Raw genomic sequence first — 24080 nt, 5'->3', positions numbered from 1 at the left:
CCATAATACAAGTAATCTTATATGTCTCAAGAACCAGTTTCAGCAGAATGGGATCAGACAACCAAAGCCCCCACCTTTGAGCACTTCCTGATCCACATTGCACCAGATCCGTATGGCTAACTATTTAGAGTACACTCCTAACGGGTTGCCAGCCTGTTGCAGGCCCAACTTAGTGAGACAGACATACTCATATCTAATTTAGAATCACCAATTAACCCAACTCGACTAACTGGATGTTCTCGGACTGTAGTAAGAACCCAGAGTTAGCCCACACAGACATGAGAAGAGCAGGCAAACTTCAAGCCCCAGCCAGATGGTAGTTTCAAACCCAGCACTGCTAACATTGTTGCTGTGAGGCAGCAATGCTAACAGTGTAGTGTAGTGGTTAACATATTTGCCCGCCAAGTGGAAAATGAGACCAATGTAGGATCTGGATCTCTGGCTGGAAATGAACCAATAACCTCCTGCTTGCCAAACAAATGTATGAAGTCCTGCACTACGCTATGCTGAGTTGACCAGATGCTGATCAATAACGTGTGTCCATGAGTGCCTGCATGTACGTTCACTCATATTCAAAAATAATAAAATTCATATGTCTTATGCAGAATTATTCTCTCAAAATGTTTAAAATCTATTTGTGTAAGCCTGTTGTTTATTTATTTATTCAAAAAGACTAATATTCAAATAAAGCTCCAGTATATACAGTGTCACATGCAATCAGTCTCTTGGTTATCACACCACGCTGTTTTTGAAATTGAATCCACTAATGATAATTAATGATGGCAACAGTCAAGACTAATATAGGACAGGAAGGGTGTTGTTTTCTCATTTTCCCCGTGGAGTTTAACACCTATGCCTGAGTTTAATGGCTTTCACTTTTATCCTGCATGCTGAGAAATCATAGGACACATTATTCCTTCATGTTTTTCCCCTCTCAGTGTTTGAAGATAATTCTTTTTCCAAGCGCTAAATGCTCTTAATATTGCGGGTAAACTTAAAAATACCTGTAGAGAGTAAACTAATTGCACAAAAACAGGTCACATAGTCTCTAGTCAAATCTTGTAAAATTACTGAAGCTCTCTCAAGATAACCATCAGTTTTAAATTTTGGTTGCAAATCTTCACCACACAGCAATCAATTGACAGCAGGAGCAAAAACCTCTTCATTGTGAGTCCCTTTGGTCTGACGGGAGCTCTCCTTGTTTCATGTTTATTAAATAAATTAACAATAAAAATAGAACTTATGAAGACATCTTGCATCTCGGATTAGCCTATTTGCATAATAACTACTTGTTTTGTCAATCCACTAAACTCCTTACAGTCTTTTCATCAGATAAAATGAAGTTAAACTAAAGTGCATGCCTGTGTGACATTAAAATGCTCGCATGTTTACTTGATAATCAAATATACTTTCTTTTAATTTTTCTTGTCTTTTTTTTTTGCATTGTTTTCAGGTCACAGGACTCTGTTCGTTGGGGTCCGGATGCCCAGGCAGAGCCATCGTCACCACAAAGGTCATGGTTCCCGCCACCGCAAGAGAGACAGAAGGGCAAGCAGCATTGCAGCACAACAAAGCGAGGAGAATGAGACAACCAGTTCTAGTCATGGTAGCGCATACAGAAACAAACACATCAGAATTTTTCTTAGGCTACCCCATTACTTAAAGTGTTTTACAGTTTAGATGCATTATTTTGATTATTTTGGCTCATATAGTCATTCACCAATCAGATGGAGCCATATAGTGACTTGCTAACAGGACCAGCACCCATAGAGTAGGTAGTGGTTGTTAAACAAAGCCTATCAATATTGTGGGCACTTCACACATGCAGGACTCCAGGCTGAAATTGACAAACCACTAATTAGCTAACACAGAACAGGAACAAATCAGCATGCTGCACATGTGTACAAATGTGTGTTAAAGTATGTATGCATGTGGGCTCAGAAGCCATTAAAAGGCATGTAAGGACAGAGTAAGAAATGTTGTGTTTTGGAAAGTCTTTTGAGAACCTACAGGTCACCTCTCCTTCCTCCCACACATCACCAGACACACCATCCCAGCGGGTCCAGTTCATTCTAGGCAATGAGGAGGACGCTGAACACGTGTCCCATGAGCTGTTCACCGAGCTGGATGAGATCTGTGTCAAGGATGGCAAGGATGCTGAGTGGAAAGAAACAGCCAGGTCAGGATATCTCCTCAGGGAGCTGTTGGTAACAGTGCTTAGCAATAAGGTTTCTGACAGCCTGGCAGCTCTACAGCGGCACTAATATGAAGAGGGAAGTCTACAAGAGGTAGTTACACTTAAAGCTCGCTGAAGGTTAGCTCAAGGTGAAAAGATCAAAAGCCGTGAGTCAAACAAATATGGCTTATTTGTGCTGTTCAAATGCCAAATCTAAGTTTCTCATGCTCACTTTTTTTTATTTGGTGGTGTGAACCACTGTACAAGAGATTTAAAGCACATCTATGCGTGGGAAAGAAAAACAGCTTTCTATTTAAAGTTGAATACTCCCTCTACACTTAACCTGAAGAAGAAGTGTATTCATCATACTTCAAGGAACTCCTTTAAAAAGACCCGACGTGAGTCAAGCAGTCCCTATTATAGCCACGGCTGGGAAAGCATAGCATCTGTTCTCAAGGGCCTTTGGTTTCAGTTCTTACCTAAAGGTTTTAAGTCTCTGCATCAGCAACTCCTGCTGGACAAACCAGCAACTTGTGTGGTAGCTCACTGTCCTCCGTGTGTGAGAGGTCAACTCTAAATATTTACAAGATATTTTGGAAACAGAAAATCAGTATAATATCATGTAGCAGTGGAGCAGTAACAAGGAAATTGGAAGCAAAAAAAACAACAATGACACAACGTGACAGATTTTCCGTTTTGTGTCTTTTTTGACAAATTAATAACTCAAGAATAAAACTGGAGCTCCAACAACAGAAAGATTAAAGCCCAAACAACACCCATAGAATTAAATAATTAAAAATAAATAAATAAATAAAACATTTATCATATGATTTTTATTTTAACTAATACTTTATTTAAATATTCCTAATGTCTGCAATCATAAAACTAAAAAACAGTTATAAAATAAATTACACTGTACACTGAACCCACATTATCCACACATATAGAGCGACACTATATGTGCTCTAACAGCCCTAAACAGCCCAAATACATTGAAGTTACATATCTGCAACTAGAATGAGACCAAAAAGCCAGAGGAGACTGAACAATGGGCTAACGGTGCCCTTTACAATCAAGCTCTGATTGCAGAGCTACTGCAGGAGTCAGGTTAATGCTTTGTTCAAAAGCACTAATCAGGTGAGGAACATTTTATCTGCTGGGAGATGATGTACAGCAAATGTACCAAGTGGGGACTTTTGTAGAAAACTGACAGTAGATATACTTAGGAATAAATTATACTATTGACCTTCTAAAAAAATGCAAAAATGAAGAAGTGATAGAAATGCTGTTTGTTTTTTTAATGGTAGCTGAAAAGAAGCTTTTGCTAAAGCAAACATTTCTTTACATGTTATTCTTTATCCACAGTAACAGCTTGTTTTGGCTCAGCTGTTGTCATTTAAATGGCACTTTGTCAATTTATAAGATTGAAATTATGTTCTTAAGTTTTATAAAAATAATTAAGCCTTTGTATGGTAGCCTTTGTAATCAATATAGCGAATTAAACAGAAGGAAAAAATCATAATAATAATACTTCACATGTGCTCCAACTTGCAAGTTGCTAAATAACATCTCTTTATGCTGCAGATGGCTGAAGTTTGAGGAAGATGTGGAGGACGGTGGAGAAAGGTGGAGCAAGCCTTACGTTGCTACGCTTTCCCTCCACAGTCTATTTGAGCTGCGCAGTTGCATTATCAACGGCAGCGTATTGCTTGACATGCATGCTGACTGCATTGAAGAGATCGCAGGTGAGAACACTTGTATGTTAATATGACTCTACCCGAGTGCTCTATATAAGAAGGCAGGTTCAGACTCATTATTAAGGGCGAAACAAAACTTATTATTGGTCTTTATCATGTGCTGTTTTCTCATGTTTGGCATATAATTGTGGTCAGAAGTTTATATACACCCATTATGGGCATGAAGGTCATGGTCATTCTGAACTTAATTATTTCTTTGAAGTGTTCTTTTTCCAGGATGGAATCATTTCACTGCATACATCTTTAATGACTTTAAAAAACAAGGATTGCTGTTTGTTTGTTTTGTTTTGTATTTTCTCTAATTTACCGGGTCAAAAGTGTACACACACACACACACACACACACACACACACACACACACACACACAGCATTTGTTTCAATGCTCCCTAGTCAGTTGAATCTTGACCAGTTGCTTTTGGTAGCCATTACAGTTTTTTACAGCAGCTAGGACACATTTCCCAATACTTAGGTCACTTTTGCAAAACTCTTCACACAATCCTCCTAACTGACCGTCAGCTTGGCAAAACAGTTCATTTCACATTCAAAATGCACTACAACTACCAAAACACTTTATTCAGGTCTCAAATAACCTCATTCTTCCAGAACACTAGCAAAGGTTGACAGCCGACAAACACACTTTGTCACCCACAAAACAATGACCTAAAAAACACTAACAACATGTAGCATTACACAGTGTTTTCCTGTGTAAAACAAGGACACATCTCTGTTTATAATTTCAATATATGTTACTGGAATGAATCAGACATCATGTATTTATGTTTATGTATTTTTATTTTTTTGCACTAAGTAATCCCAAAATACAAGAATTTGTATACACACCATCCACTGATACACATACAATAGTAATGCTATTCTACTCGGTCTTCTCCATTTGGCCACAGGTTCTCATCCACATCACATCTTATGTCATCTAGGGCAATACACCTAGGAAAGAATCTGCTGGCATGCCAGAATTGAAGGAGTTGAAAAATTGAAGGAGTAACACCTGTGTAGATGTTCATCTACAATGAGAATAAGCTGTGGCTGGTTAAACTGCATTTTTAGATTTAAAATATGTTTCAATAAAATATTGCTGTTGGATTTTGCTGTCTTTTCAAGTTTTGCATTGTGTTATTGTTTTGGCCATAAGTTTAACAGTTTTGAAAACAGTATGTAAGCACATGCAAAATGTCCTGTCCGTACAAAGCTTTTTGGCAGTTGTTGTGTCTGAGTGAGAAGATAATTCATGAAATTTGAGAGATGTAGTCATTGAATGCATTTTGAGCCAAAACAATGATAACTGGTCCTCAGTTTAGCCCACATAGACTTCTGTTGTGCTCACTGTGTGAGGAGTTTTGCAAACGTGACCTAAGTATTGGGAAATGTGTCCTAGCGTCTGTGAAAAACTGTAATGTTAGCTGCTTTATCCATTCCAAAACCAGTTTTGACATGTGTTTGGGATCAGTGCTTTGTTGGCACACCCAGTTGTCAGTTGTGTTTACCATCTAGCTGTTGGAGGTAGTCCTCCTTTTTCATTAACCCATCTGCTTTGTGTAACATATCAGCTGCAGAGCATGATGCTACTACCACCTTGCTTGACAGCTGGTACAGTGTTCTTATGTTTGAAAACCTCACCTTTATTCCTCCAAACATACCTCTTATCATTTTGGCCCAATAGCTCAATCTTTGTCTCCTCTGACAATAAAACTTTTCTCCAGAAAACTTTTATGTGGAAAGCTAGAAATTCAGTCAAGCTTTAAGGTGTTGATTTTGGAGCAGAAGCTTCTTTCTAGGTTGGCACACTCTCAGCCCACAGAGAGTAAAACTCACTTCACTGTAGTAAGTGACGCTGGTCTTCCGGTAGTTTCTGGTTCATGGCAGGCTTGAACCTCGGTGATTCCTGAGTTATATGTGAACATGAAATTTCCTCTCATCTGAGGGTGACGGTTTGGGTGGTAACAAAAGAGGTGACATGTCAAAATAACTTGTATTTACAATTGTTTGAACCGATGATCTTGGAATCTCTAGTTGTTCAAAAATGGCTCCAAGAGATCTTCCCAACTTTTCCATTGGTCTGCATATTGGCCTGTCTAATATTGTCAGTAATCCATCCATCCATCCGCTACCGCTTATCCTTTTCAGGGTCGCGGGGGGCGCTGGAGCTGATCCCAGCTGTCATAGGGCGAGAGGCGGGGTACGCTCTGGACAGGTCGCCAATTTGTCACAGAGCCAACACACAGGGACAGACAACCATTCGCACTCACATTCATACCTAGTGGCAATTTTAGATTATCCAATTCGCCTATCCCCACAAGCTGCATGTCTTTGGACGGTGGGAGGAAGCCGGAGTACCCGGAGGGAACCCACGCAAACACGGGGAGAACATGCAAACTCCACACAGAAAGACCCCGGCCTGATGGTGGAATTGAACTCAGGACCTTCTTGCTGTGCGGCAACGGTGCTAACCACCGTGCCACCGTGCTGCACAAATTCAACCTTATACCATTTATTTGTCTGTTTTTCTCCACCTTGCTCTATAGAGCCAGTTCTTTAGCTCATGTTACTTTTGTTACTATGAATCAGACTGTAGCCTTGTCAGAATGCCTGCTAGTTGTAATCCAAGAAGAACAACATACACGAACGACTATATTCTTTTGGACTCAGAAACACAGTTTGCTTCTCTTATGGTAACTTTGCAGAACAACCAGCCTAGTTCTAGGCAGCACATCAAGCTGCAGTTTGTGTAATAAACCTGAGCCGAAATTGTATTGCTGTCAGCACCTGTACACCTGGATTTTACTTGGAAATTGCAGCTGAAACTGTGATTGCATAAAATCTACTTTGATCCAAACTCATTTGCATGCAAGTAATAAACTTTGCACCTTCATTTATTTATGCATACTCATGACTGGATGAGGTAATTATGCACATCATGCAAACAAACACACACACACACACACACACACACACACACACACACACACACACACACACAAACAAAAATAACAAGAACAAGAACAAGAACAAGTGAGTAAGCAAGGCCTGATAAAGTGCAGAAGCGGTAAGAAAGATGGAGAGATGCTGATTATTCTGCAGTTTCATGTGGACAGATATTGACATAACCCTTTAAACTTTCACCTTCTGTTCAACAGTGAAAGATGTCTGACCAGATTGGCTTGTATTTGTTTTAAAAGCAGCGGTTACATAAAATTAACATGTGTTCCATAAATCAAGGAGGGTATAATGTTGAGACATTATGATTTGATGTGGAACACCAACGCTCTGATCATACTAAACTCTGGGTTTATGAGTTTGACCTGCGTTGCAGACATGGTACTGGACCACCAGGAGGCATCCAATGAGCTGGATGACAGCGTAAGAGTGAGGGTTCGTGAGGCGCTGCTCAAGAGACACCACCACCAAAACGAGAAGAAGAAGAATTTGATTCCCATTGTACGCTCCATCACAGAGGGAGCACGCAAACAGTCAGAACCTCATCTGATTGGTGAGTTTGATGGTGGATGTCACACACAAGCGCATCCTGACTTGTGCTCTCTACATCAAAGTAGAAGTCATGTCTTGATATAGGGCTGAAATTGGCTTTTTTTTGGGGGGGGGGGGGGTTACTTTGGCTGTGTGCTGAGGGGCCTTGATTGGGTTTTTAATTGTAATATTAATTAAGATTTTCAGTTCAAATTATAGTCAGGGTAAAAATACATAAAAATACATGAAAAGTAAGTATTGATTTGATTTGATTAAAGTAAGTCAGACTGCATAACAAACATATATTTCTTTCAGGGCGATATATTTTTTTATTCATCGTTGTTAGTTTGGACTTGGCACAACAACTATCATATTTACTGACTCTGAATCATTTGTCTCCTTCCATCACACATGCACATAAACACCCTGCAGGGTCAGCCACGTCTCCCCAGCCTATTCAATCCAACGAAGCAGCTAAGAACGGTGCTGGACAGGACAGCACTCAGGTGGACCTGAGTAAGGTAAACAAGCAGGCTGTAGAGCAAATGTTGCATTTCTTTAGATGAATGCTATTAAAAAAACCCCCAGAATACTTGTAAATATGATTATGCTAAACAACAACAACAGATCTTATTTTGTGTGTGTGTGGGGGGGGGGGGGGGGCTCTCAGCTCTGAGAATGCACTGGAGACCTGAACTGGGATGCTGTAAATATAATGAGAAACAATTGTGTCACATAGTGCCCCCTACAGTGGAACAACACACAGCAGTAGCCCATCAATAAAGGTACTTTTAGAGCCTCCCAAAGGGTTGCCATAGCAGATGCCCTTTCTTACTCAACACTCCCATTTATCCAGGCTTGTAACCCCCTGAGGTTGGGTTTTTGTGTTTCCTCTTAGTATCAAACAAGAGGTTTTTCCACATGTAAGGCAAATGTGATAACCACAACAACACAGAGCCACTAACAGCAGTCCACCAACGAAAGACTAAAAAGCAGTGCCATAAAGCCACAGACAAAGGTTTCCAATGAGCACTGGACCTGCTCGGTTCTCTACAGTTAAGTTAGTTATTACAGTAAATCAATAAACAACACGCTAAAGAGAAGAAAATTAAGGACATTAATTCTGGGCAGACAAGTTACAATAGCATAGAAAAGAAAACTGGAGACAAATGAAGAATAGATATACAAAAATTCACAAACAACGTTTTTAAATACCGTAACAAAAATCCCAATCGACTTACATCATAACATCAACATTGAGATCAAATCCTGTACTGATATTTGCATCTGTCCTGTCTGAACAGGTGGATCTGCACTTCATGAAAAAGATCCCAGAGGGTGCAGAGGCTTCCAATGTGCTGGTGGGAGAGCTGGACTTCCTGGAGAGGCCTATTGTAGCCTTTGTGCGCCTTTCCCCTGCTGTGCTGCTCACTGGACTTACAGAGGTGCCCATACCAACCAGGTAGACAGCTGCAGCTCCCTGCTTTAATCATAAAATCAAATTCAATATTCCAGAAACTCTTTATAAACTGAAATTCATCTGCTGACAAATATTAGGTTCCTCTTCATACTTCTTGGCCCTGATGGGAAGGCTCAGCAATACCATGAAATCGGTCGCTCCATGGCAACCATCATGACAGATGAGGTAAGCACTCTGTCAATCAAAATAAATCTGAGCATCTCTCTTGCAGGTATAAAGAGGCTGAGTTTTCTATTTCTTTTGCTTTTTTCTGTACCAGATTTTTCATGATGTAGCATATAAGGCAAAGGACAGAAGTGACCTTCTAGCGGGAATAGATGAGTTTCTAGACCAAGTAACTGTCCTGCCACCAGGAGAGTGGGACCCCTCAATCCGTATTGAACCCCCAAAAAAGGTCCCATCTCAGGTACATAGCTGCAGTCAATTAAAGATATTTGTACAACGAAAATTTATAACTGTTGGTTCAGTGTATCATAATTTTGCATTCCTTGATATCTGCAGGAGAAAAGGAAGATGCCTGGAGTCCCTAATGGCACCGTCTGTCAGGAAGAGGAAGAGCTGCATGCTGAACACCACGGGCCAGAACTGCAGAGAACTGGAAGGTTTGCCCAGACTTCTTGCTTCTGTAATGGTGACTGTAGAAGGCATATTCAGACAGCAGGGTGTTTTCCCCCAGAAATGTAACCCTTAAAACAGCTTGCAGTTAGGTGCCTTAATGGATGTGTTGCAGCCTGGGCCTGAGTTTAGCACTCTTCACTGTGTTCCCATTTGCTCTGGTCACGAAATCTAAATTTGGATTTGTGAGGAACAGACAAGTGACAATTACCAGTGCGAATGTGACAGCCTGAAGGAAACTGAAGACGAAAACATTTTACTTTATTCTTTAAAGAAAAGGTTGTCTTTGAAATCTTCTTTCTCAACAAGATTCTTTTTATCTTTTCTATTTACATCCCACACACCACAATTTTTAGTGAGGTACCAAAAAAAGTTCCATTTTATTGAAATAAAGGTTAGTACAATCACATCTTGTCCATTTTGTCTACAACAATCATTTACAGGCAACTTCATTTTAACCCATTTTTTTCTTCTGATCATCATGTTATCAATTGTCCAAATTAATCTTAAAGTAATAACTTGAATTTAGAAAATAGTAGCAACTATCATGCCAAGAGTTAAATTAGATGACTATAATGTCCATTTGTGTGTTAGCTGTGTAGCTTGAGCCAGGAGCTGTTTATCTCAGTTTAGCATAAAAGACTGAACCTTTGAGAGGTAGATGAATTAAATTTTGTTGTTCTCATCCAGCAGCAAATGTGCACATTTTCCACAGTGCAATCTGAATTCTACACAGCATAAAAAGTCACTTGAATGCTGAACACGTGACGATCACAGGCTCCCTCCTTAGAACTGCGGACTGTTTGGAGGAGGTCATGACAGAGAGTGTTGCGCTACAAGTCTAAACTGCTGCTAAACTACTGATAAACTTGCCCTGCTGAGCCACTCAAGGCCTTTATGGTGGCTCCAGATCTTTTGCAGGTGTCTTTCCTCAGCACTTTTCCTATTTACATTAACACAATAACTTGAAATTATTGTGATTTTATTGTGAGGCTGTTTCAAATGTTTGATACAGCACCGATTAAAGTTGAAGAGTGCCAAGATGCTGCTATGGCTCATAGGTTGTAGGTCAATTAGGTGACTTATTACAGCAAGGAGCTGTGATCTGTCACACACCACAATCCCAGTGAACCTTTCTACAACACCACAGAGCCACTAGAAGCAGCCATTAGACTTGAGGACTATAAAGCAGTGCCACAAAGGCGTTACACTTGCTAGTTTCACTATAGTTAAGCTAGTTATTTCAGTAATTCAATAAGTACCATGCTGCTTCCTTACTCACTAGGGCCTGGTACAGCAGGTAGTTACACGTTTGATTTGGCTGATTTTTTCCCCTTGTTTTTTTTTTTTCCATTTTTTTACACTGAATGTCGTTCCTGACCCAACCCCAGATCAAACAGGGGACATGTTGCTCGTTAGGCAAATGTTAGTACCAGTTTCCCCCCTTTCTTTAAGTGTCCCAAGTCCATGTACTGTACTATTCTTTGCCTTGACGTGTTTTTGCAAATACAAAAAAACAACAACAAAAAAATAGAACTGTTTCTGAAAATATTCCATGCTCATCATGTTCATGCAGTGAGGATATGTCAGGTTAAACTGTCTTTGTTTACTGAACTAGTCCTCTTCTTTCCATATGTGCTGCGATCAGGTTATTTGGTGGTCTGATCCTGGACATCAAGAGGAAAGCTCCATTCTATTGGAGTGATTTTAAGGATGGTGTCAGCCTCCAGTGTGTGGCCTCCTTCCTCTTCCTCTACTGTGCCTGCATGTCTCCTGTCATCACCTTCGGGGGACTGCTGGGGGAGGCGACAGAAGGACGTATTGTAAGAGCTTAAACACACTCAAGGACACATTCACAGTACTATATTGTAGTTATATACTGCCGTGTCTTTAGGCCATTACTACCACAGCATCAAGACTGAATGTTACTGAAGATTGTGTAGCAAAGGTTACAGGCTCTCTGCATTTGCAACATATGTTGTAGAGCGCCATTGAGTCCTTATTTGGTGCGTCTATGACTGGAGTAGCCTACTCGCTGTTTGCTGGTCAGCCTCTCACCATCCTGGGCAGCACAGGTCCTGTTCTTGTGTTTGAGAAAATCCTCTTCAAATTCTGCAAGTATGTACAGGACTCACAACAGCTTCCTTGTGACATCATTATCGCCAAAATGACATTTGTCCCTGTTCCCCGCTGTGCTCTAACTTTAGTCTCTTCTCTCATTTCCTCTCCTCTCCTCTTTCAGGGACTACGACCTTTCTTATCTGTCGCTGCGGACTTGCATAGGCTTATGGACAGCCCTGCTGTGTTTACTGTTGGTTGCCACAGATGCTAGTTCCCTGGTGTGCTACATCACTCGTTTCACAGAGGAGGCCTTTGCTGCCCTCATCTGCCTCATCTTCATCTATGAGGCTTTGGAAAAACTGTTTCACCTGGGAGAACTCTACCCTTACAACGCATACAGTGATTTGGACAAGCTCACCCTGGCATAGTCAGTAACTCAATTTCCTCGAGAGTTTACCAGAATGTTTACGCTGTAGCTTTTTCACTGCTCGTTCTTTTTTTGCTGATCACTTTCCTGCTTTCCTCATCTTATGCTTGACTTGTTCTGACTACTGAAGAAAAAAAACACATTTTTGTGAGCTGATGTATAGTTCAATTCATTGTGTGTGTTATGCGTCTTTGTCTGTAGCTGTAAGTGTGCAGAACCTGATAATCCAAGTAATGAAACCGTGGAAATTTGGACTGAGAGAAACATCACAGCCTCTGCTGTACCCTGGACCAACCTGACTGTCAAGGTAACGTAACTATGTGGGAACACACATCTAATGAAGTCTAATGTTGATATAACTTTCATAATAGCACTTGCCACATTTGTTTCAGCTTGTTTACTTTCCCAACTTGTTAACATTCAACTAACCCCCTCACCTTCCAATGTGCAGCCGACCTCACTTAAGGATCTTTGCAAACACTGACAAGGAGACTTCAATTAAACTCTCGCTGCTGTGTGTTTAGCTAAGCACACCAAAGGCCATTTTGTTTGTCTGTTTTATGTCTTTTTTATGCTCTGTAGACTCTTCCAGTCCGCCACATAATTCTGATAAAACAGTTTTATGTGATGCATGAATGAATGTGATGCATTTATTGTAATAGGATCTCTGTTCATCTCTGTAGGAGTGTATCAGTCTGCACGGCCACTTTGTTGGGACAGCATGCGGTCACCATGGCCCCTACACCCCAGATGTCCTTTTCTGGTCTGCTATCTTGTTCTTTTCAACGTTCTTCATGTCTGCCTTTCTCAAACAATTCAAGACTAGCCGTTATTTCCCCACTAAGGTAACTAACCACATCATGAGTAATAGATTAGTAGGCACTGGCAATAGCATTAAAACTTATTGCATTGTGTTAATGATCATTAATCTCGTAGCCTTGTTGTCTCTTCTGCTCAGGTGCGGTCTATGATCAGTGATTTTGCAGTGTTTCTTACCATTGTTTTTATGGTCCTGATTGACTTTGCCATTGGAGTACCCTCCCAAAAGCTGAATGTGCCAAGCAAATTCCAGGTATAGAGGAACTGTATAACTTGCACTTCATGATATAAAACCATTGAGGATGATTAGCTGCATTATTGCATTATATTTCTGGTAATTACCTCTTCAGCCTACCAGAGATGATCGTGGTTGGTTCATCAATCCAATAGGGCGAAATCCATGGTGGACAGCTTTGGTTGCATCGATTCCTGCTCTTCTCTGTACGATCCTCATCTTCATGGACCAACAAATAACTGCCGTTATAGTCAACCGCAAAGAGCACAAACTACTGGTAAGACAACATTTTTTTAATCATATTCAAATAAGTCCTGAAGCTTTTCTGATTTTCGGACTTCTGCGATACAGAAAGGCTGTGGGTACCATCTGGACCTGCTGATGGTCGGAGTGATGCTGGCCGTATGCTCCATCATGGGCTTGCCCTGGTTCGTGGCAGCCACTGTCTTGTCGATCTCTCATGTCAATAGTCTGAAGCTGGAGTCAGAGAGCTCAGCTCCAGGGGAGCAGCCTCGCTTCCTGGGGATCAGAGAACAGAGACTTACTGGCCTGGTCATCTTCCTGCTCATGGGCTTATCTGTATTCATGACTAGAGCCCTCAAGGTTAGTCAGAGAAGCTATATAATGGTGGCCCCCTCTGGTGTATTACACATGAATCAGATGTGCAATATACCTACTATGACAAGAAATATCTGCTGTAAAAAAAAAATATAATACTTATAATGGAAGTTAATGGATAAATTAGCTGATAAAAATATAATGTCTGTTTGTTTTTTCAGCTCATTCCTATGCCAGTGTTGTATGGTGTTTTCCTCTACATGGGAGTGTCTTCATTAAAAGGCATCCAGGTGAGGAACTATGCAGCATGATTGTGCAGTTGACACAAAAACAAAATGTACTGTGATTATGATTATTTAGAAAGCTCTCCTTCCTTTAATCTGGTGGCAGCTGAAGGCGCCTTGTCCTGGTGTGATTGAATACGCCAGCCATTGCACAGATTGCCGATCCACCACACGACTAACACAGAGAGACAGGCAACCACTCATTCTCCAATCCTTACATGCAGCCAAATTAAATAACCAATTGATCTAACAAGCATGTTTTTGGACTGTGGAAGGAAACACGCACAGACACAGTAGAACATGCAGACTCCACGCAGACTGGTCTTTGCCAGTGAGGAGGTTCAAACCAGGAAAAAGTGGTTACTCCGGCCCCTTCTCGATGCATGCTGCTGTATATATTAACACTCTGATGAACACATCAGGAGCTCCTCGGGGTTCGGTATCTTGCCCAAGGATATTTTGGCATGCAGACTGTTTTTGGAGAATGTCTGAAACAATACTACACTATGAATAACGTACTTCCAAAACCCCCCCCCCCCCCCCCCCCCCCCCCAAAAAAAACACCAACTCTGACTCAAAACTGCAAAATAATTAAAACTGTTCTCTTGTCCTCTCTTGCTGGATGCCCCCTGCTGCACCCTTGCCTTTTCTAATTATAATGCTGTTGCAATTAATCATGGCCTGACAGTTTATTGTCTGAACTAACCAGATGCATTCATTCTTTTTCCATATTCACCATCTGTCTCTTTGCTTTGCTCTCATTAATTTGTTCTCTCCTTTGCCAACTTCCATAACACCTGCTTTCATCTTTACCACTTCTCAGTTCTTTGACCGTCTGAAACTGTTTGGTATGCCGGCGAAGCACCAGCCAGATTTCATCTACCTGCGACACGTTCCCTTGAGAAAGGTGCATCTGTTTACTGTCACCCAGCTCACGTGTCTGGTGCTTCTCTGGGTCATTAAGACATCACCGGCGGCCATAGTCTTCCCCATGATGGTGAGTTGACCACAACCATTCCGTCTTACCTAGTGGAGCCGTATCTTCTGTTTAAACACCGAGCCTGTTCGTCTGCCTTTTTCTGCAGGTGTTGGCTCTGGTTTTCATCCGCAAGGTGTTGGACTTGTGTTTCTCCAAGCGAGAGCTAAGCTATCTAGATGACCTAATGCCCGAGTGGAAGAAAAAAAATCTTGACGATGCCTCGAAAAAGATTGAAGAGGTAGTCTAAAGGGAATTTTAAAATGTAAAGTTCACCTTTTGTGAATGCATAAATGTGCACATATTGAGCGCGTACATCATGGATTTGTCTCGCAGGAGTCACAGGTTATGCTCAGCACAAATAAAGAAGATTCGACTACAGTTCAGATTCCCATGGAGAAGACCAAGCCTGCTCAGGCTCCAAAAGCCCACGATCCCAGGTGAGCACACATGTTCAAATTTAAATAATAGACATCATATTTGGAGTGGTAAGATTATACAGGGAGTGCAGAATTATTAGGCAAATTAGTATTTTGTCCACATCATCCTCTTCATGCATGTTGTCTTACTCCAAGCTGTATAGGCTGGAAAGCCTACTACCAATTAAGCATATTAGGTGATGTGCATCTCTGTAATGAGAAGGGGTGTGGTCTAATGACATCAACACCCTATATCAGGTGTGCATAATTATTAGGCAACGTCCTTTCCTTTGGCAAAATGGGTCAAAAGAAGGACTTGACAGGCACAGAAAAGTCAAAAATAGTGAGATATCTTGCAGAGGGATGCAGCAGTCTCAAAATTGCAAAGCTTCTGAAGCGTGATCATCGAACAATCAAGCGTTTCATTCAAAATAGTCACCAGGGTCGCAAGAAGCGTGTGGAAAAACCAAGGCGCAAAATAACTGCCCGTGAACTGAGAAAAGGTAAGAAAGGCTGAAAGACGACCACCACTGAACAAGACACACAAGCTGAAACGTCAAGACTGGGCCAAGAAATATCTCAAGACTGATTTTTCTAAGGTTTTATGGACTGATGAAATGAGAGTGAATCTTGATGGGCCAGATGGATGGGCCCGTGGCTGGATTGGTAAAGGGCAGAGAGCTCCAGTCCGACTCAGACGCCAGCAAGGTGGAGGTGGAGTACTGGTTTGGGCTGGTATCATCAAAGATGAGCTTGTGGAGCCTTTTCGGGTTGAGGATGGAGTCAAGCTCAACTCCCAGTCCTACTGCCAGTTTCTGGAAGACACCTTCTTCAAGCAGTGGTACAGGAAGAAGTCTGCATCCTTCAAGAAAAACATGATTTTCATGCAGGACAATGCTCCATCACACGCATCCAAGTACTCCACAGCGTGGCTGGCAAGAAAGGGTATAAAAGAAGAAAAACTAATGACATGGCCACCTTGTTCACCTGATCTGAACCCCATTGAGAACCTGTGGTCCATCATCAAATGTGAGATTTACAAGGAGGGACAACAGTACACCTCTCTGAACAGTGTCTGGGAGGCTGTGGTTGCTGCTGCACGCAATGTTGATGGTGAACAGATCAAAACACTGACAGAATCCATGGATGGCAGGCTTTTGAGTGTCCTTGCAAAGAAAGGTGGCTATATTGGTCGCTGATTTGTTTTTGTTTTGTTTTTGAATGTCAGAAATGTATATTTGTGAATGTGGAGATGTTATATTGGTTTCACTGGTAAAAAATTAATAATTGAAATGGGTATATATTTGTTTTTTGTTAAGTAGCCTAATAATTATGCACAGTAATAGTCACCTGCACACACAGATATCCCCCTAAAATAGCTAAAACTAAAAACAAACTAAAAACTACTTCCAAAAACATTCAGCTTTGATATTAATGAGTTTTTTGGGTTCATTGAGAACATGGTTGTTGTTCAATAATAAAATTATTCCTCAAAAATAAAACTTGCCTAATAATTCTGCACTCCCTGTATACAAGGATTTTTGTCACTTTCCCAGCAACCTACATGCATGCTTGTATTTATATACTAGTGTGTGTTGTTCTGTTGTGCCACCTGTGAGTGAGACCTCTCCCTAAACCCTCCGGTTCCTTTCCATGCTCCTCAGGTGTGACCCCTCTGATATTAACATATCTGATGAAATGTCTAAAACCACCGTGTGGAAATCTCTCAACACCAATCAAAAGGACACTCGTCCTTTGACTGCTAAAAAGGCAAGGCCACACCCCTTATTTTTCCTCACCCCTACAATCTGGAAACATTCCTGCTTTATATTGTGCTCATTTGTATCTTTAGTATTTTAACATTATTTTGTTATTCAAAACTCAGGGTTGCTGCCTTGTGCTCTGTGCTGTCTTAACTCAGCCTTTGTATGTTTCGCCCTGCAGGTTTGAAGAGATTGCATTCATCGATGAGTAAAGGATGTCCAGATTCATGACAGACTCGACTGCATCTCTTGACTGGACAGGATTTGGCTGCTTCAACCATCAGCCACTTCAGTGCTCAGAAAAAGGAGTCTTTAGTTTCTACCAGCTACCCATAAAACACATGTTTCTCAGACACACAGGGAAAGTCAAGGGTGTAGAACATCCATCCATTCACTTCTACCTTTGTGAAGTTTGTAAATATATAAAATATATATACCGTACTACATATATATTGTTTAATTTCCCTAAATTCAAATCCCTACCTACTTATAGCTCTGGCCCTCACCACTCCTATATCTTAAACACCTTGGCTTGGAGTTTTGTTTTTATTAGGCACATATAATGTCAACCTTCTTACACCATCTGAACAATCTTAAACAATATTTAGCTGTGAGATTCCAATACTACTGAACGTCCAACTTTTAACTGAATTGTGGAGAGCAGTGATATGGAGTTGTACTCTAGAGGCAAGTCCTGGAGCTGCTCCACTGACAGTCACAGAACTGTTTTCTGTTTCAAACCATGCAGTCATATAAAGGTAACTGGGACGTACCATTTCAATTAACCATACTGGTTCATCTCCAAAAGATGGCGGTTTTGTTTCAGCTTGTATGAGTCAAATTTAGTTTGCTTTTAACTAAAAGAACAGTACCATGAAAACAGTGAGAGTGAAACAAAATAGTAAAACCGTTAACCTGTACCGCTCCACAGAGCTGAGGCAAAGCGCAGATTTAAGTAATAATTTATTGCTGGTTATCAAAAAACCTTGTGTCAACAAAAAAGTAAGCAAAAACAATGATATGTTTAATATGGTTGATTATTTGGTAGACTCATCAGAAAACGGGAAATGAAAGCACCATCAACAATGTGCTTTTTGGGGTGTAATGTTTCCTTTATTGGGTGTTCATCTTTAAATTAATGATTGTGTAAGAATCAAGTCTGTTATACCGACAGCACCCTGTGTGTTTGTTTTCTGCTTGTATTCTTATTTATTTACCTCAAACAAGGCCACGAATACTCATGTAAGGCATTTTGGATAACATCAGGTAGGAAAAACCAGAAACGTGTGCGTATCAAAAAATGAGGGAGGCTTCAGGGTTTTATTTTAAGCAATAATTTACCCACGCTCCACCCAAAACTAATCATACTGCAGCTTTTTATTCTTCAGGAACCTTTCTTACTAGTGCAACTTTGTATATTCATCTTGAGCTGGACTCTGAAGGCCTTCCTCGCACTTTCATTACATGTTACACTAACAGTTACAGTTAATAAAGTGAAGCTATTTGAGCAATGTCAACTTCATCTGAGACCTTTCAGTCTGCATAAACAAGGTTGCACTGTAATGTGGGCCCTTGTGTTTAATAACCTTCATTAGACCAACAGTCTCTGCTATAGTTGCACTTTCTGTAGATAAAGAAACGTTGATATATTTTATTTTAAGAAACTCTATTAAGCAACCAAATTATTTTAATAAAATGTTACAGTTATTTATTATTATTATTTATTTTTAGATACAAAGTCACAAAATATCCTCTTTGCTTTCTGTATTCTAAGGCTGAAGAATGCAGCACATAACTAATGCTTTGGTGAATGTCTTGCCTCCATACAGTCGTGGGAGACACCTGTTATGTAATATAATGCGGTCGACAATAGAACTGGCCCAATTGGTAATGAAGAGTTCAGGTCAAAGTTATACAGCCATTTCTGCCTGAAGTTCGCTAACATTAGCCATCATGAATTAACTTAGTAATATTTCACAAATAACAATATCCTGTTAACATCAGTTCATTTTCAGGGATACTTCCTGAACAGTCTTCATCTGTTCTGTTTAAGTGAATTTGATCCAAAGTGCACAAGTAATGTGTCACTGTAAAGGTGACACCTCTGTGACACATGTGAAAGTTTGTGGAGTGTGACTCATGTCATGCACTTCTGCTTTGATTCTGTCAGATATCTGAATGTGAGTTGAGTGCAGCCGTAGCTAAATTCATTAATAAAATATTATTGTGTAATCATATGAGTGAGTGCAAACAGTAGCTGATTCTATGTAAAGCTAAGGGTAAAAAAAAGAGGATTTGACCAAAATGTAAAATCACTGTTAAAAATCCAGTGTTTAAGGATTTTGAATGTGCTGTTAAAAAAAAGAATCTACAAGTTATTTTGGTGACTTTAAACCTGTTGATGTCTATGTGAATGTACGGTAAATATAAAGTAAAATGCCTTCATTGCACCGTAGAATGATTGCATAAACATGTAGCCAGGAGATTCATTCATTAGGTGGATGTGACTATAAATATATGTGCAATACCAGTACATGCGTGCCTGTCATAGACTACATAACCATTTCTTGTTGTACTGCCTTTTCCTGCACCATTGACCTTACATCCGCTTTTGTTTCTGGGTCCAGTTTTGGATTGTTGTACTGAATCGTTATTTATATTTTCCTGCCCACTTCATTTTTACATGTAGGTAAAGGTGACATCTGTGCACTTTGTCCTTGTAATAAGTATTATGTGAAACCGATGTCTATTTCAAGGACGAGGTGACAGTAGAGGAAAAATGTAGTTGTAGAGGGGGGAGAGGAAGATTCCACTGAGAAGAAGAACACTTGTACCGCGGTAACATTAATCCTACAGTTTCGGAGCCATAGAACGAGCGATGCCTTGTCTCTTGTATTAGTCTTGAAAGAAATAATTCTGTTTTATATGTATATCAAATTTAATTTTTGACAATGGAAATGGAAAATAAATAACTACAGGTAAAACTGAAGAAAAATGTGTTTTATGTCATTTTGCCACAATTCTTGAATACACGCCACCAAAATGAGTATTTATATGTTTGACCATGCATATATTTCAGTGTATTTAATGACTTTGTCCACTAGGAGGCAGCAGAGTAACAATCCTTTCTAGCAGGTTCTGACCATAAGGACTTTGCCCTTCTAATTTTAAGCTAAATTCAAATCTGTTGCATCATTGTAGAAAACATAAACACTAATCCCACCCAAAACATCCTGAGAAATACTCAGAAGGTTTTTCAAACTTCCTCCCTTGTGTAGCACCCTTCCCCCGTGTGAGAATACAGTGTGCACATCTGGAGGTGATCTTGACTGCAAAGGAGTTGCCTGTGGGAAGGAGTATGCGGTTAAAGATGCACTGCGCTCTGTATGCATACATCTAAGTGTCCGTATGTGCCTCAAGGGTGTCATGTGATCTGACTCCCAAATGCTCCTGATTACAAGCAGCTGGCATCGCCTCAGCCACTGAGAGAAGCTTCTGGCTGTGACATGAGGTTGAGGGAAAGAGCTGGACAGGATACTTAAGTTTATTTTAAATGAATCATCAGCTTTCTTAGTTCCCCACAGTGCTTCGAATGTGGTCAGCTAGTCAAACTATACATGACATTTACCCACCATGGAATTTCAGTTCATCTATTTGTGTATTCCATTTATTATTATCATCTCACTGGTGCAATTTAATTAGAGGTGAAAAACTAGTTTAGCCTCAATGCCCTTTCTTCAAGACTTAAGCATTCATATAAAGTCTTTGTGTCTGGATGAAGGTCCTTGTTTTTGTGAACGAGAACTGAAGAAACATCCTGAATGTAACATTTGGCTTTTTGGCCTCGACAGAAAAGCCAAATGTTGAATAGTGAGCTTCATTTGAAATGAATACATCTCAGTATAATGCAGTAATTTGTCAATGTGTGTGTTTACTGCTGTGTTTTGTTGTGCATTATTCATTTAATCATAAACATGCCCACTTTCTTACTTAGATGTAAAAACTATTCGAATCCCATGCCCGTACAGTAACTTAAGAAGAAACCAGCAGAAAGAATGACAATCATCTTGGTTTCTTCTAACCTAATAACAGCGAACACTCAGCTGCTAACTTCTAACATGCACGGATTGTTGGAGGTAACTTTTCCTTGGTACAAACTGTGAAATACATGTTCACAGACAAAACTGTTGGTCTTTGAGCTTGTAGCTTGAATAAGATCTGACCAAAGCGATGGTGTGTTTGGATTTTCTTCTTCTTTCTCTCTCTTTCTCTTTGAATCACTGAGCTGTTGTCCCCTTTTCTCACTGAACAGAGCTGGCTCTCAGCTTGTCCCTCCTCTCCATCAATCTCTGTCATAAATCTGTCACACGGGGAGAAAGGGAACTGCTGAATACAGATTTGTCAGCAATTAATCTAACCTCTATTACCAGACTTGGATATTGTGTCCTCTATGCCAGAGAACAATAAGCCACTCCAACACTGAGCGCTGTGCTGCATGTGTGTGCGGTGTGCAGTCTTGTGTCTGTCTGTTTGTGCGAGGCAGGGTAAGAAAACAGCAGTTAGCTTCCTTCAGTTAGCTGGTATTTTTAAACACTATGAATAAAATTCCTCTTTTGCCCTTGTTTTCAATTTCTAGACTGACTCAACTCAGGAGGGTTGTTAAAAAACTTTACACCTTTACACTTCTTTCAAGAAAAAACAGAACAATGAATGCCTCTGTCAGAAAGTTAGAGCCTCTAACTGTAATCTTCCAATTGAAATTACTGGAAGAGCAATGTTATTTAACCTTAAAGAGACACTACTCTGAGCATAAGGCTAGCTAACTGACACCTTGCAGAAATAGAGAATCCGGCTTTAGCCGTGTTTTCGGGGCCTAAATCTGTGTATACAGTCACATATGTTCTTTATGGGGTTGAAGCACTAGTTTCCCACAAATGAAAATTACATTTTGAGGTGAAGACATTGTTGGGGTGGGTCTATTAGAGTTTAAGTAAGTGTACTTGGCATAAATTCAAGTTAATTAATAAATCCTCTGAATACTTAAGCAGGCCCATTGCACTCATTATCATATTCCCAGATGAGAAAGTCAGGCAGTTAAAAACTGAACACATTAAAAATGTTACCAGCAGAATAATTATACGCAGCTCTGTATATATAATATAACACATGCTTGTCTCCAGATTTTTGTGTGAAACTAAATACATTTATAACTCCAATATGTTTTATAGACTTTGTGTAGTACATGGGTGTAACTACTACCATCTAGCTATCTATCTATAGATACAACATCTCTGTACACCATGATAGTGGGTTTGAAATCAAACAAGATGTGATTGAATTGTGAATTTTAGGTTTTGCATATCATGAATTGTTTAGGAATCACAGCTATTTTTATAGAGACATGTATTTTCAGAGGACAAACTAAGGTAATTTTAACTATAAAACTATATTTTTCTAGAACTGTTGAGGCTCTTTCAGCAAAGTCTAATCTGGTCGTCTCATTCTTTGGTGTATGCACGGGTTTGCACCTTGTTGTGAATCCCCTGTATTTGCATCCATGGATCATAATTGTAGACTTTAACAATGATATACCCAACTCCATACGACTGTTTTTAGACTTGGTTAGATGTGATTTTTTTTTCATCATCATCGTGTAGTTGTCTTCTGCGGTCTTTCTGAGTTTTAGGAGTTTTGGAGCTGGCTAGTGTTTTCAATTTATTTTCTTAAAGAATACACCAAATAATTTATTTGGCCACTCCACTTTCTCCACTTTATTTTGGTTTTTAGCCTTGGGTGTCCCCCCCTTATTTGCTCTGGCATCTCTTTGGATCTCATATTGACACTTCCAGTAAAAAGATGCCAAACACTTGGAATTAACCCAGATCTTCTATCTGCTTGATTTGCCATGAAATAACAAGGAAACAGGGTCTCTGAAAATTAGGGTATGAAAGTAAAGGGGTTCTTGCCATACATGTCGCACCTTTGAATTAAAGCTGAAAACCTGTACTTTCATCTCAAACATTTCCTTCATAGAGTTTATCTGTTTATCATGAAGCCTACTGTGTCTGTCTGTACTCATGTCAGCAGAGTGATGTAGGTGCAAATGACTAAAATAAACTACAGGCCAGGCCATGTTCGTTTTAACAGAACATCTTACCAGTTTTAAAAGGCTCATTGATGTGTTTTACTAATATCTAACAGTAAGCTATATAATCTTTGGCTATGCAGGCAGCATTTATCAGTAGGATGAATTTGCTGTTGGAATTTGACCTTTTTTTGTGGGATTTGTCAGAATCAAGAACGTTCAGATTCAAGCACTGTACTGAACTGACATTGACGTCTTCTGTGTGGGAGACCACAATACACACATTTCCTGTTCTTTTTCCAAAGATTTCCTGTTCCTGTTTTGCCCTTTCTCTCTCTCATTGTCTCATAATTCACCCTTCAAATCATTTGCGAACATGGGTATGCTTGCAGGGGTTAAGCGTTTTGAAGGTACACATTTAACAACAAGTGGGCCAATTATGGCTGCACATTTTTTTCACCCTTAACTCCATAAACTCCTACAGCACTTTCATCCACACAAGCACAAACACACGCACATACACAAACACAATTATAATTGCTGGGACAGTTCACTGGAGCAGTGGGTCAGTGCTCAGCTGCTAGAGACAGAATTAGAGCGGCAAACAGCTGAGCTTCTCTAGGGTGCTATCATGTGACCTATCCCACCCACAGGAGCAAAGCAGCTCTGGGTTAGAGTTACCAATAATTTCCAGAATGGCTGTTACGCGTGTGAGTGGAAATCTGTCTTCCTGTGTACATTGTGCACCCCAGTTATATGGGGATTTTTCTCTCCTTTGTTTCCAAAAGTAAATGTTTTCTCAAACTTGCTGATAGCCATTGTGTTCAGCTGTCATTAGCACACTTTTTGCTCTTTGTCCCTCCTGCTTTTCCTCATAGCCTGCTTTAGGTTGTGTGGCTAAATGTAGATGTTTTCTGGATCTAATGAGAGGCAGCATCTTG

General features: G+C 40.2%; 1 protein-coding gene across 2 annotated transcripts in view; it reads left to right on the top strand.

Annotated features, from left to right (window-relative positions):
- The window catches only part of slc4a8 (solute carrier family 4 member 8), a 34000-nt gene extending 13973 nt beyond the window's left edge, over positions 1-20027 (top strand). The window contains exons 3-25 of one of the 2 annotated variants that reach the window (XM_026168107.1): positions 1454-1606; positions 2044-2179; positions 3761-3921; positions 7263-7439; positions 7850-7938; positions 8722-8879; positions 8975-9062; positions 9157-9303; positions 9399-9499; positions 11161-11335; positions 11497-11630; positions 11755-12000; positions 12202-12307; positions 12684-12845; positions 12959-13072; positions 13170-13331; positions 13406-13657; positions 13834-13902; positions 14720-14893; positions 14982-15113; positions 15209-15312; positions 16956-17061; positions 17236-20027. In XM_026168107.1, coding sequence (XP_026023892.1) covers positions 1454-1606; positions 2044-2179; positions 3761-3921; positions 7263-7439; positions 7850-7938; positions 8722-8879; positions 8975-9062; positions 9157-9303; positions 9399-9499; positions 11161-11335; positions 11497-11630; positions 11755-12000; positions 12202-12307; positions 12684-12845; positions 12959-13072; positions 13170-13331; positions 13406-13657; positions 13834-13902; positions 14720-14893; positions 14982-15113; positions 15209-15312; positions 16956-17061; positions 17236-17241 — 3152 coding nt within the window. In that variant the 3' untranslated portion in view covers positions 17242-20027. The remainder of the gene's footprint in view (positions 1-1453; positions 1607-2043; positions 2180-3760; positions 3922-7262; positions 7440-7849; positions 7939-8721; positions 8880-8974; positions 9063-9156; positions 9304-9398; positions 9500-11160; positions 11336-11496; positions 11631-11754; positions 12001-12201; positions 12308-12683; positions 12846-12958; positions 13073-13169; positions 13332-13405; positions 13658-13833; positions 13903-14719; positions 14894-14981; positions 15114-15208; positions 15313-16955; positions 17062-17235) is intronic. The other variant, XM_026168108.1, reaches the window with a different exon arrangement.
- Positions 20028-24080: the final 4053 nt, after the last annotated feature.

This window comes from Astatotilapia calliptera, chromosome 5 (genome assembly GCF_900246225.1).
Source record: "Astatotilapia calliptera chromosome 5, fAstCal1.2, whole genome shotgun sequence".
Taxonomy (NCBI): domain Eukaryota; kingdom Metazoa; phylum Chordata; class Actinopteri; order Cichliformes; family Cichlidae; genus Astatotilapia; species Astatotilapia calliptera.
This window is presented reverse-complemented; position numbering and strand designations above follow the sequence as displayed.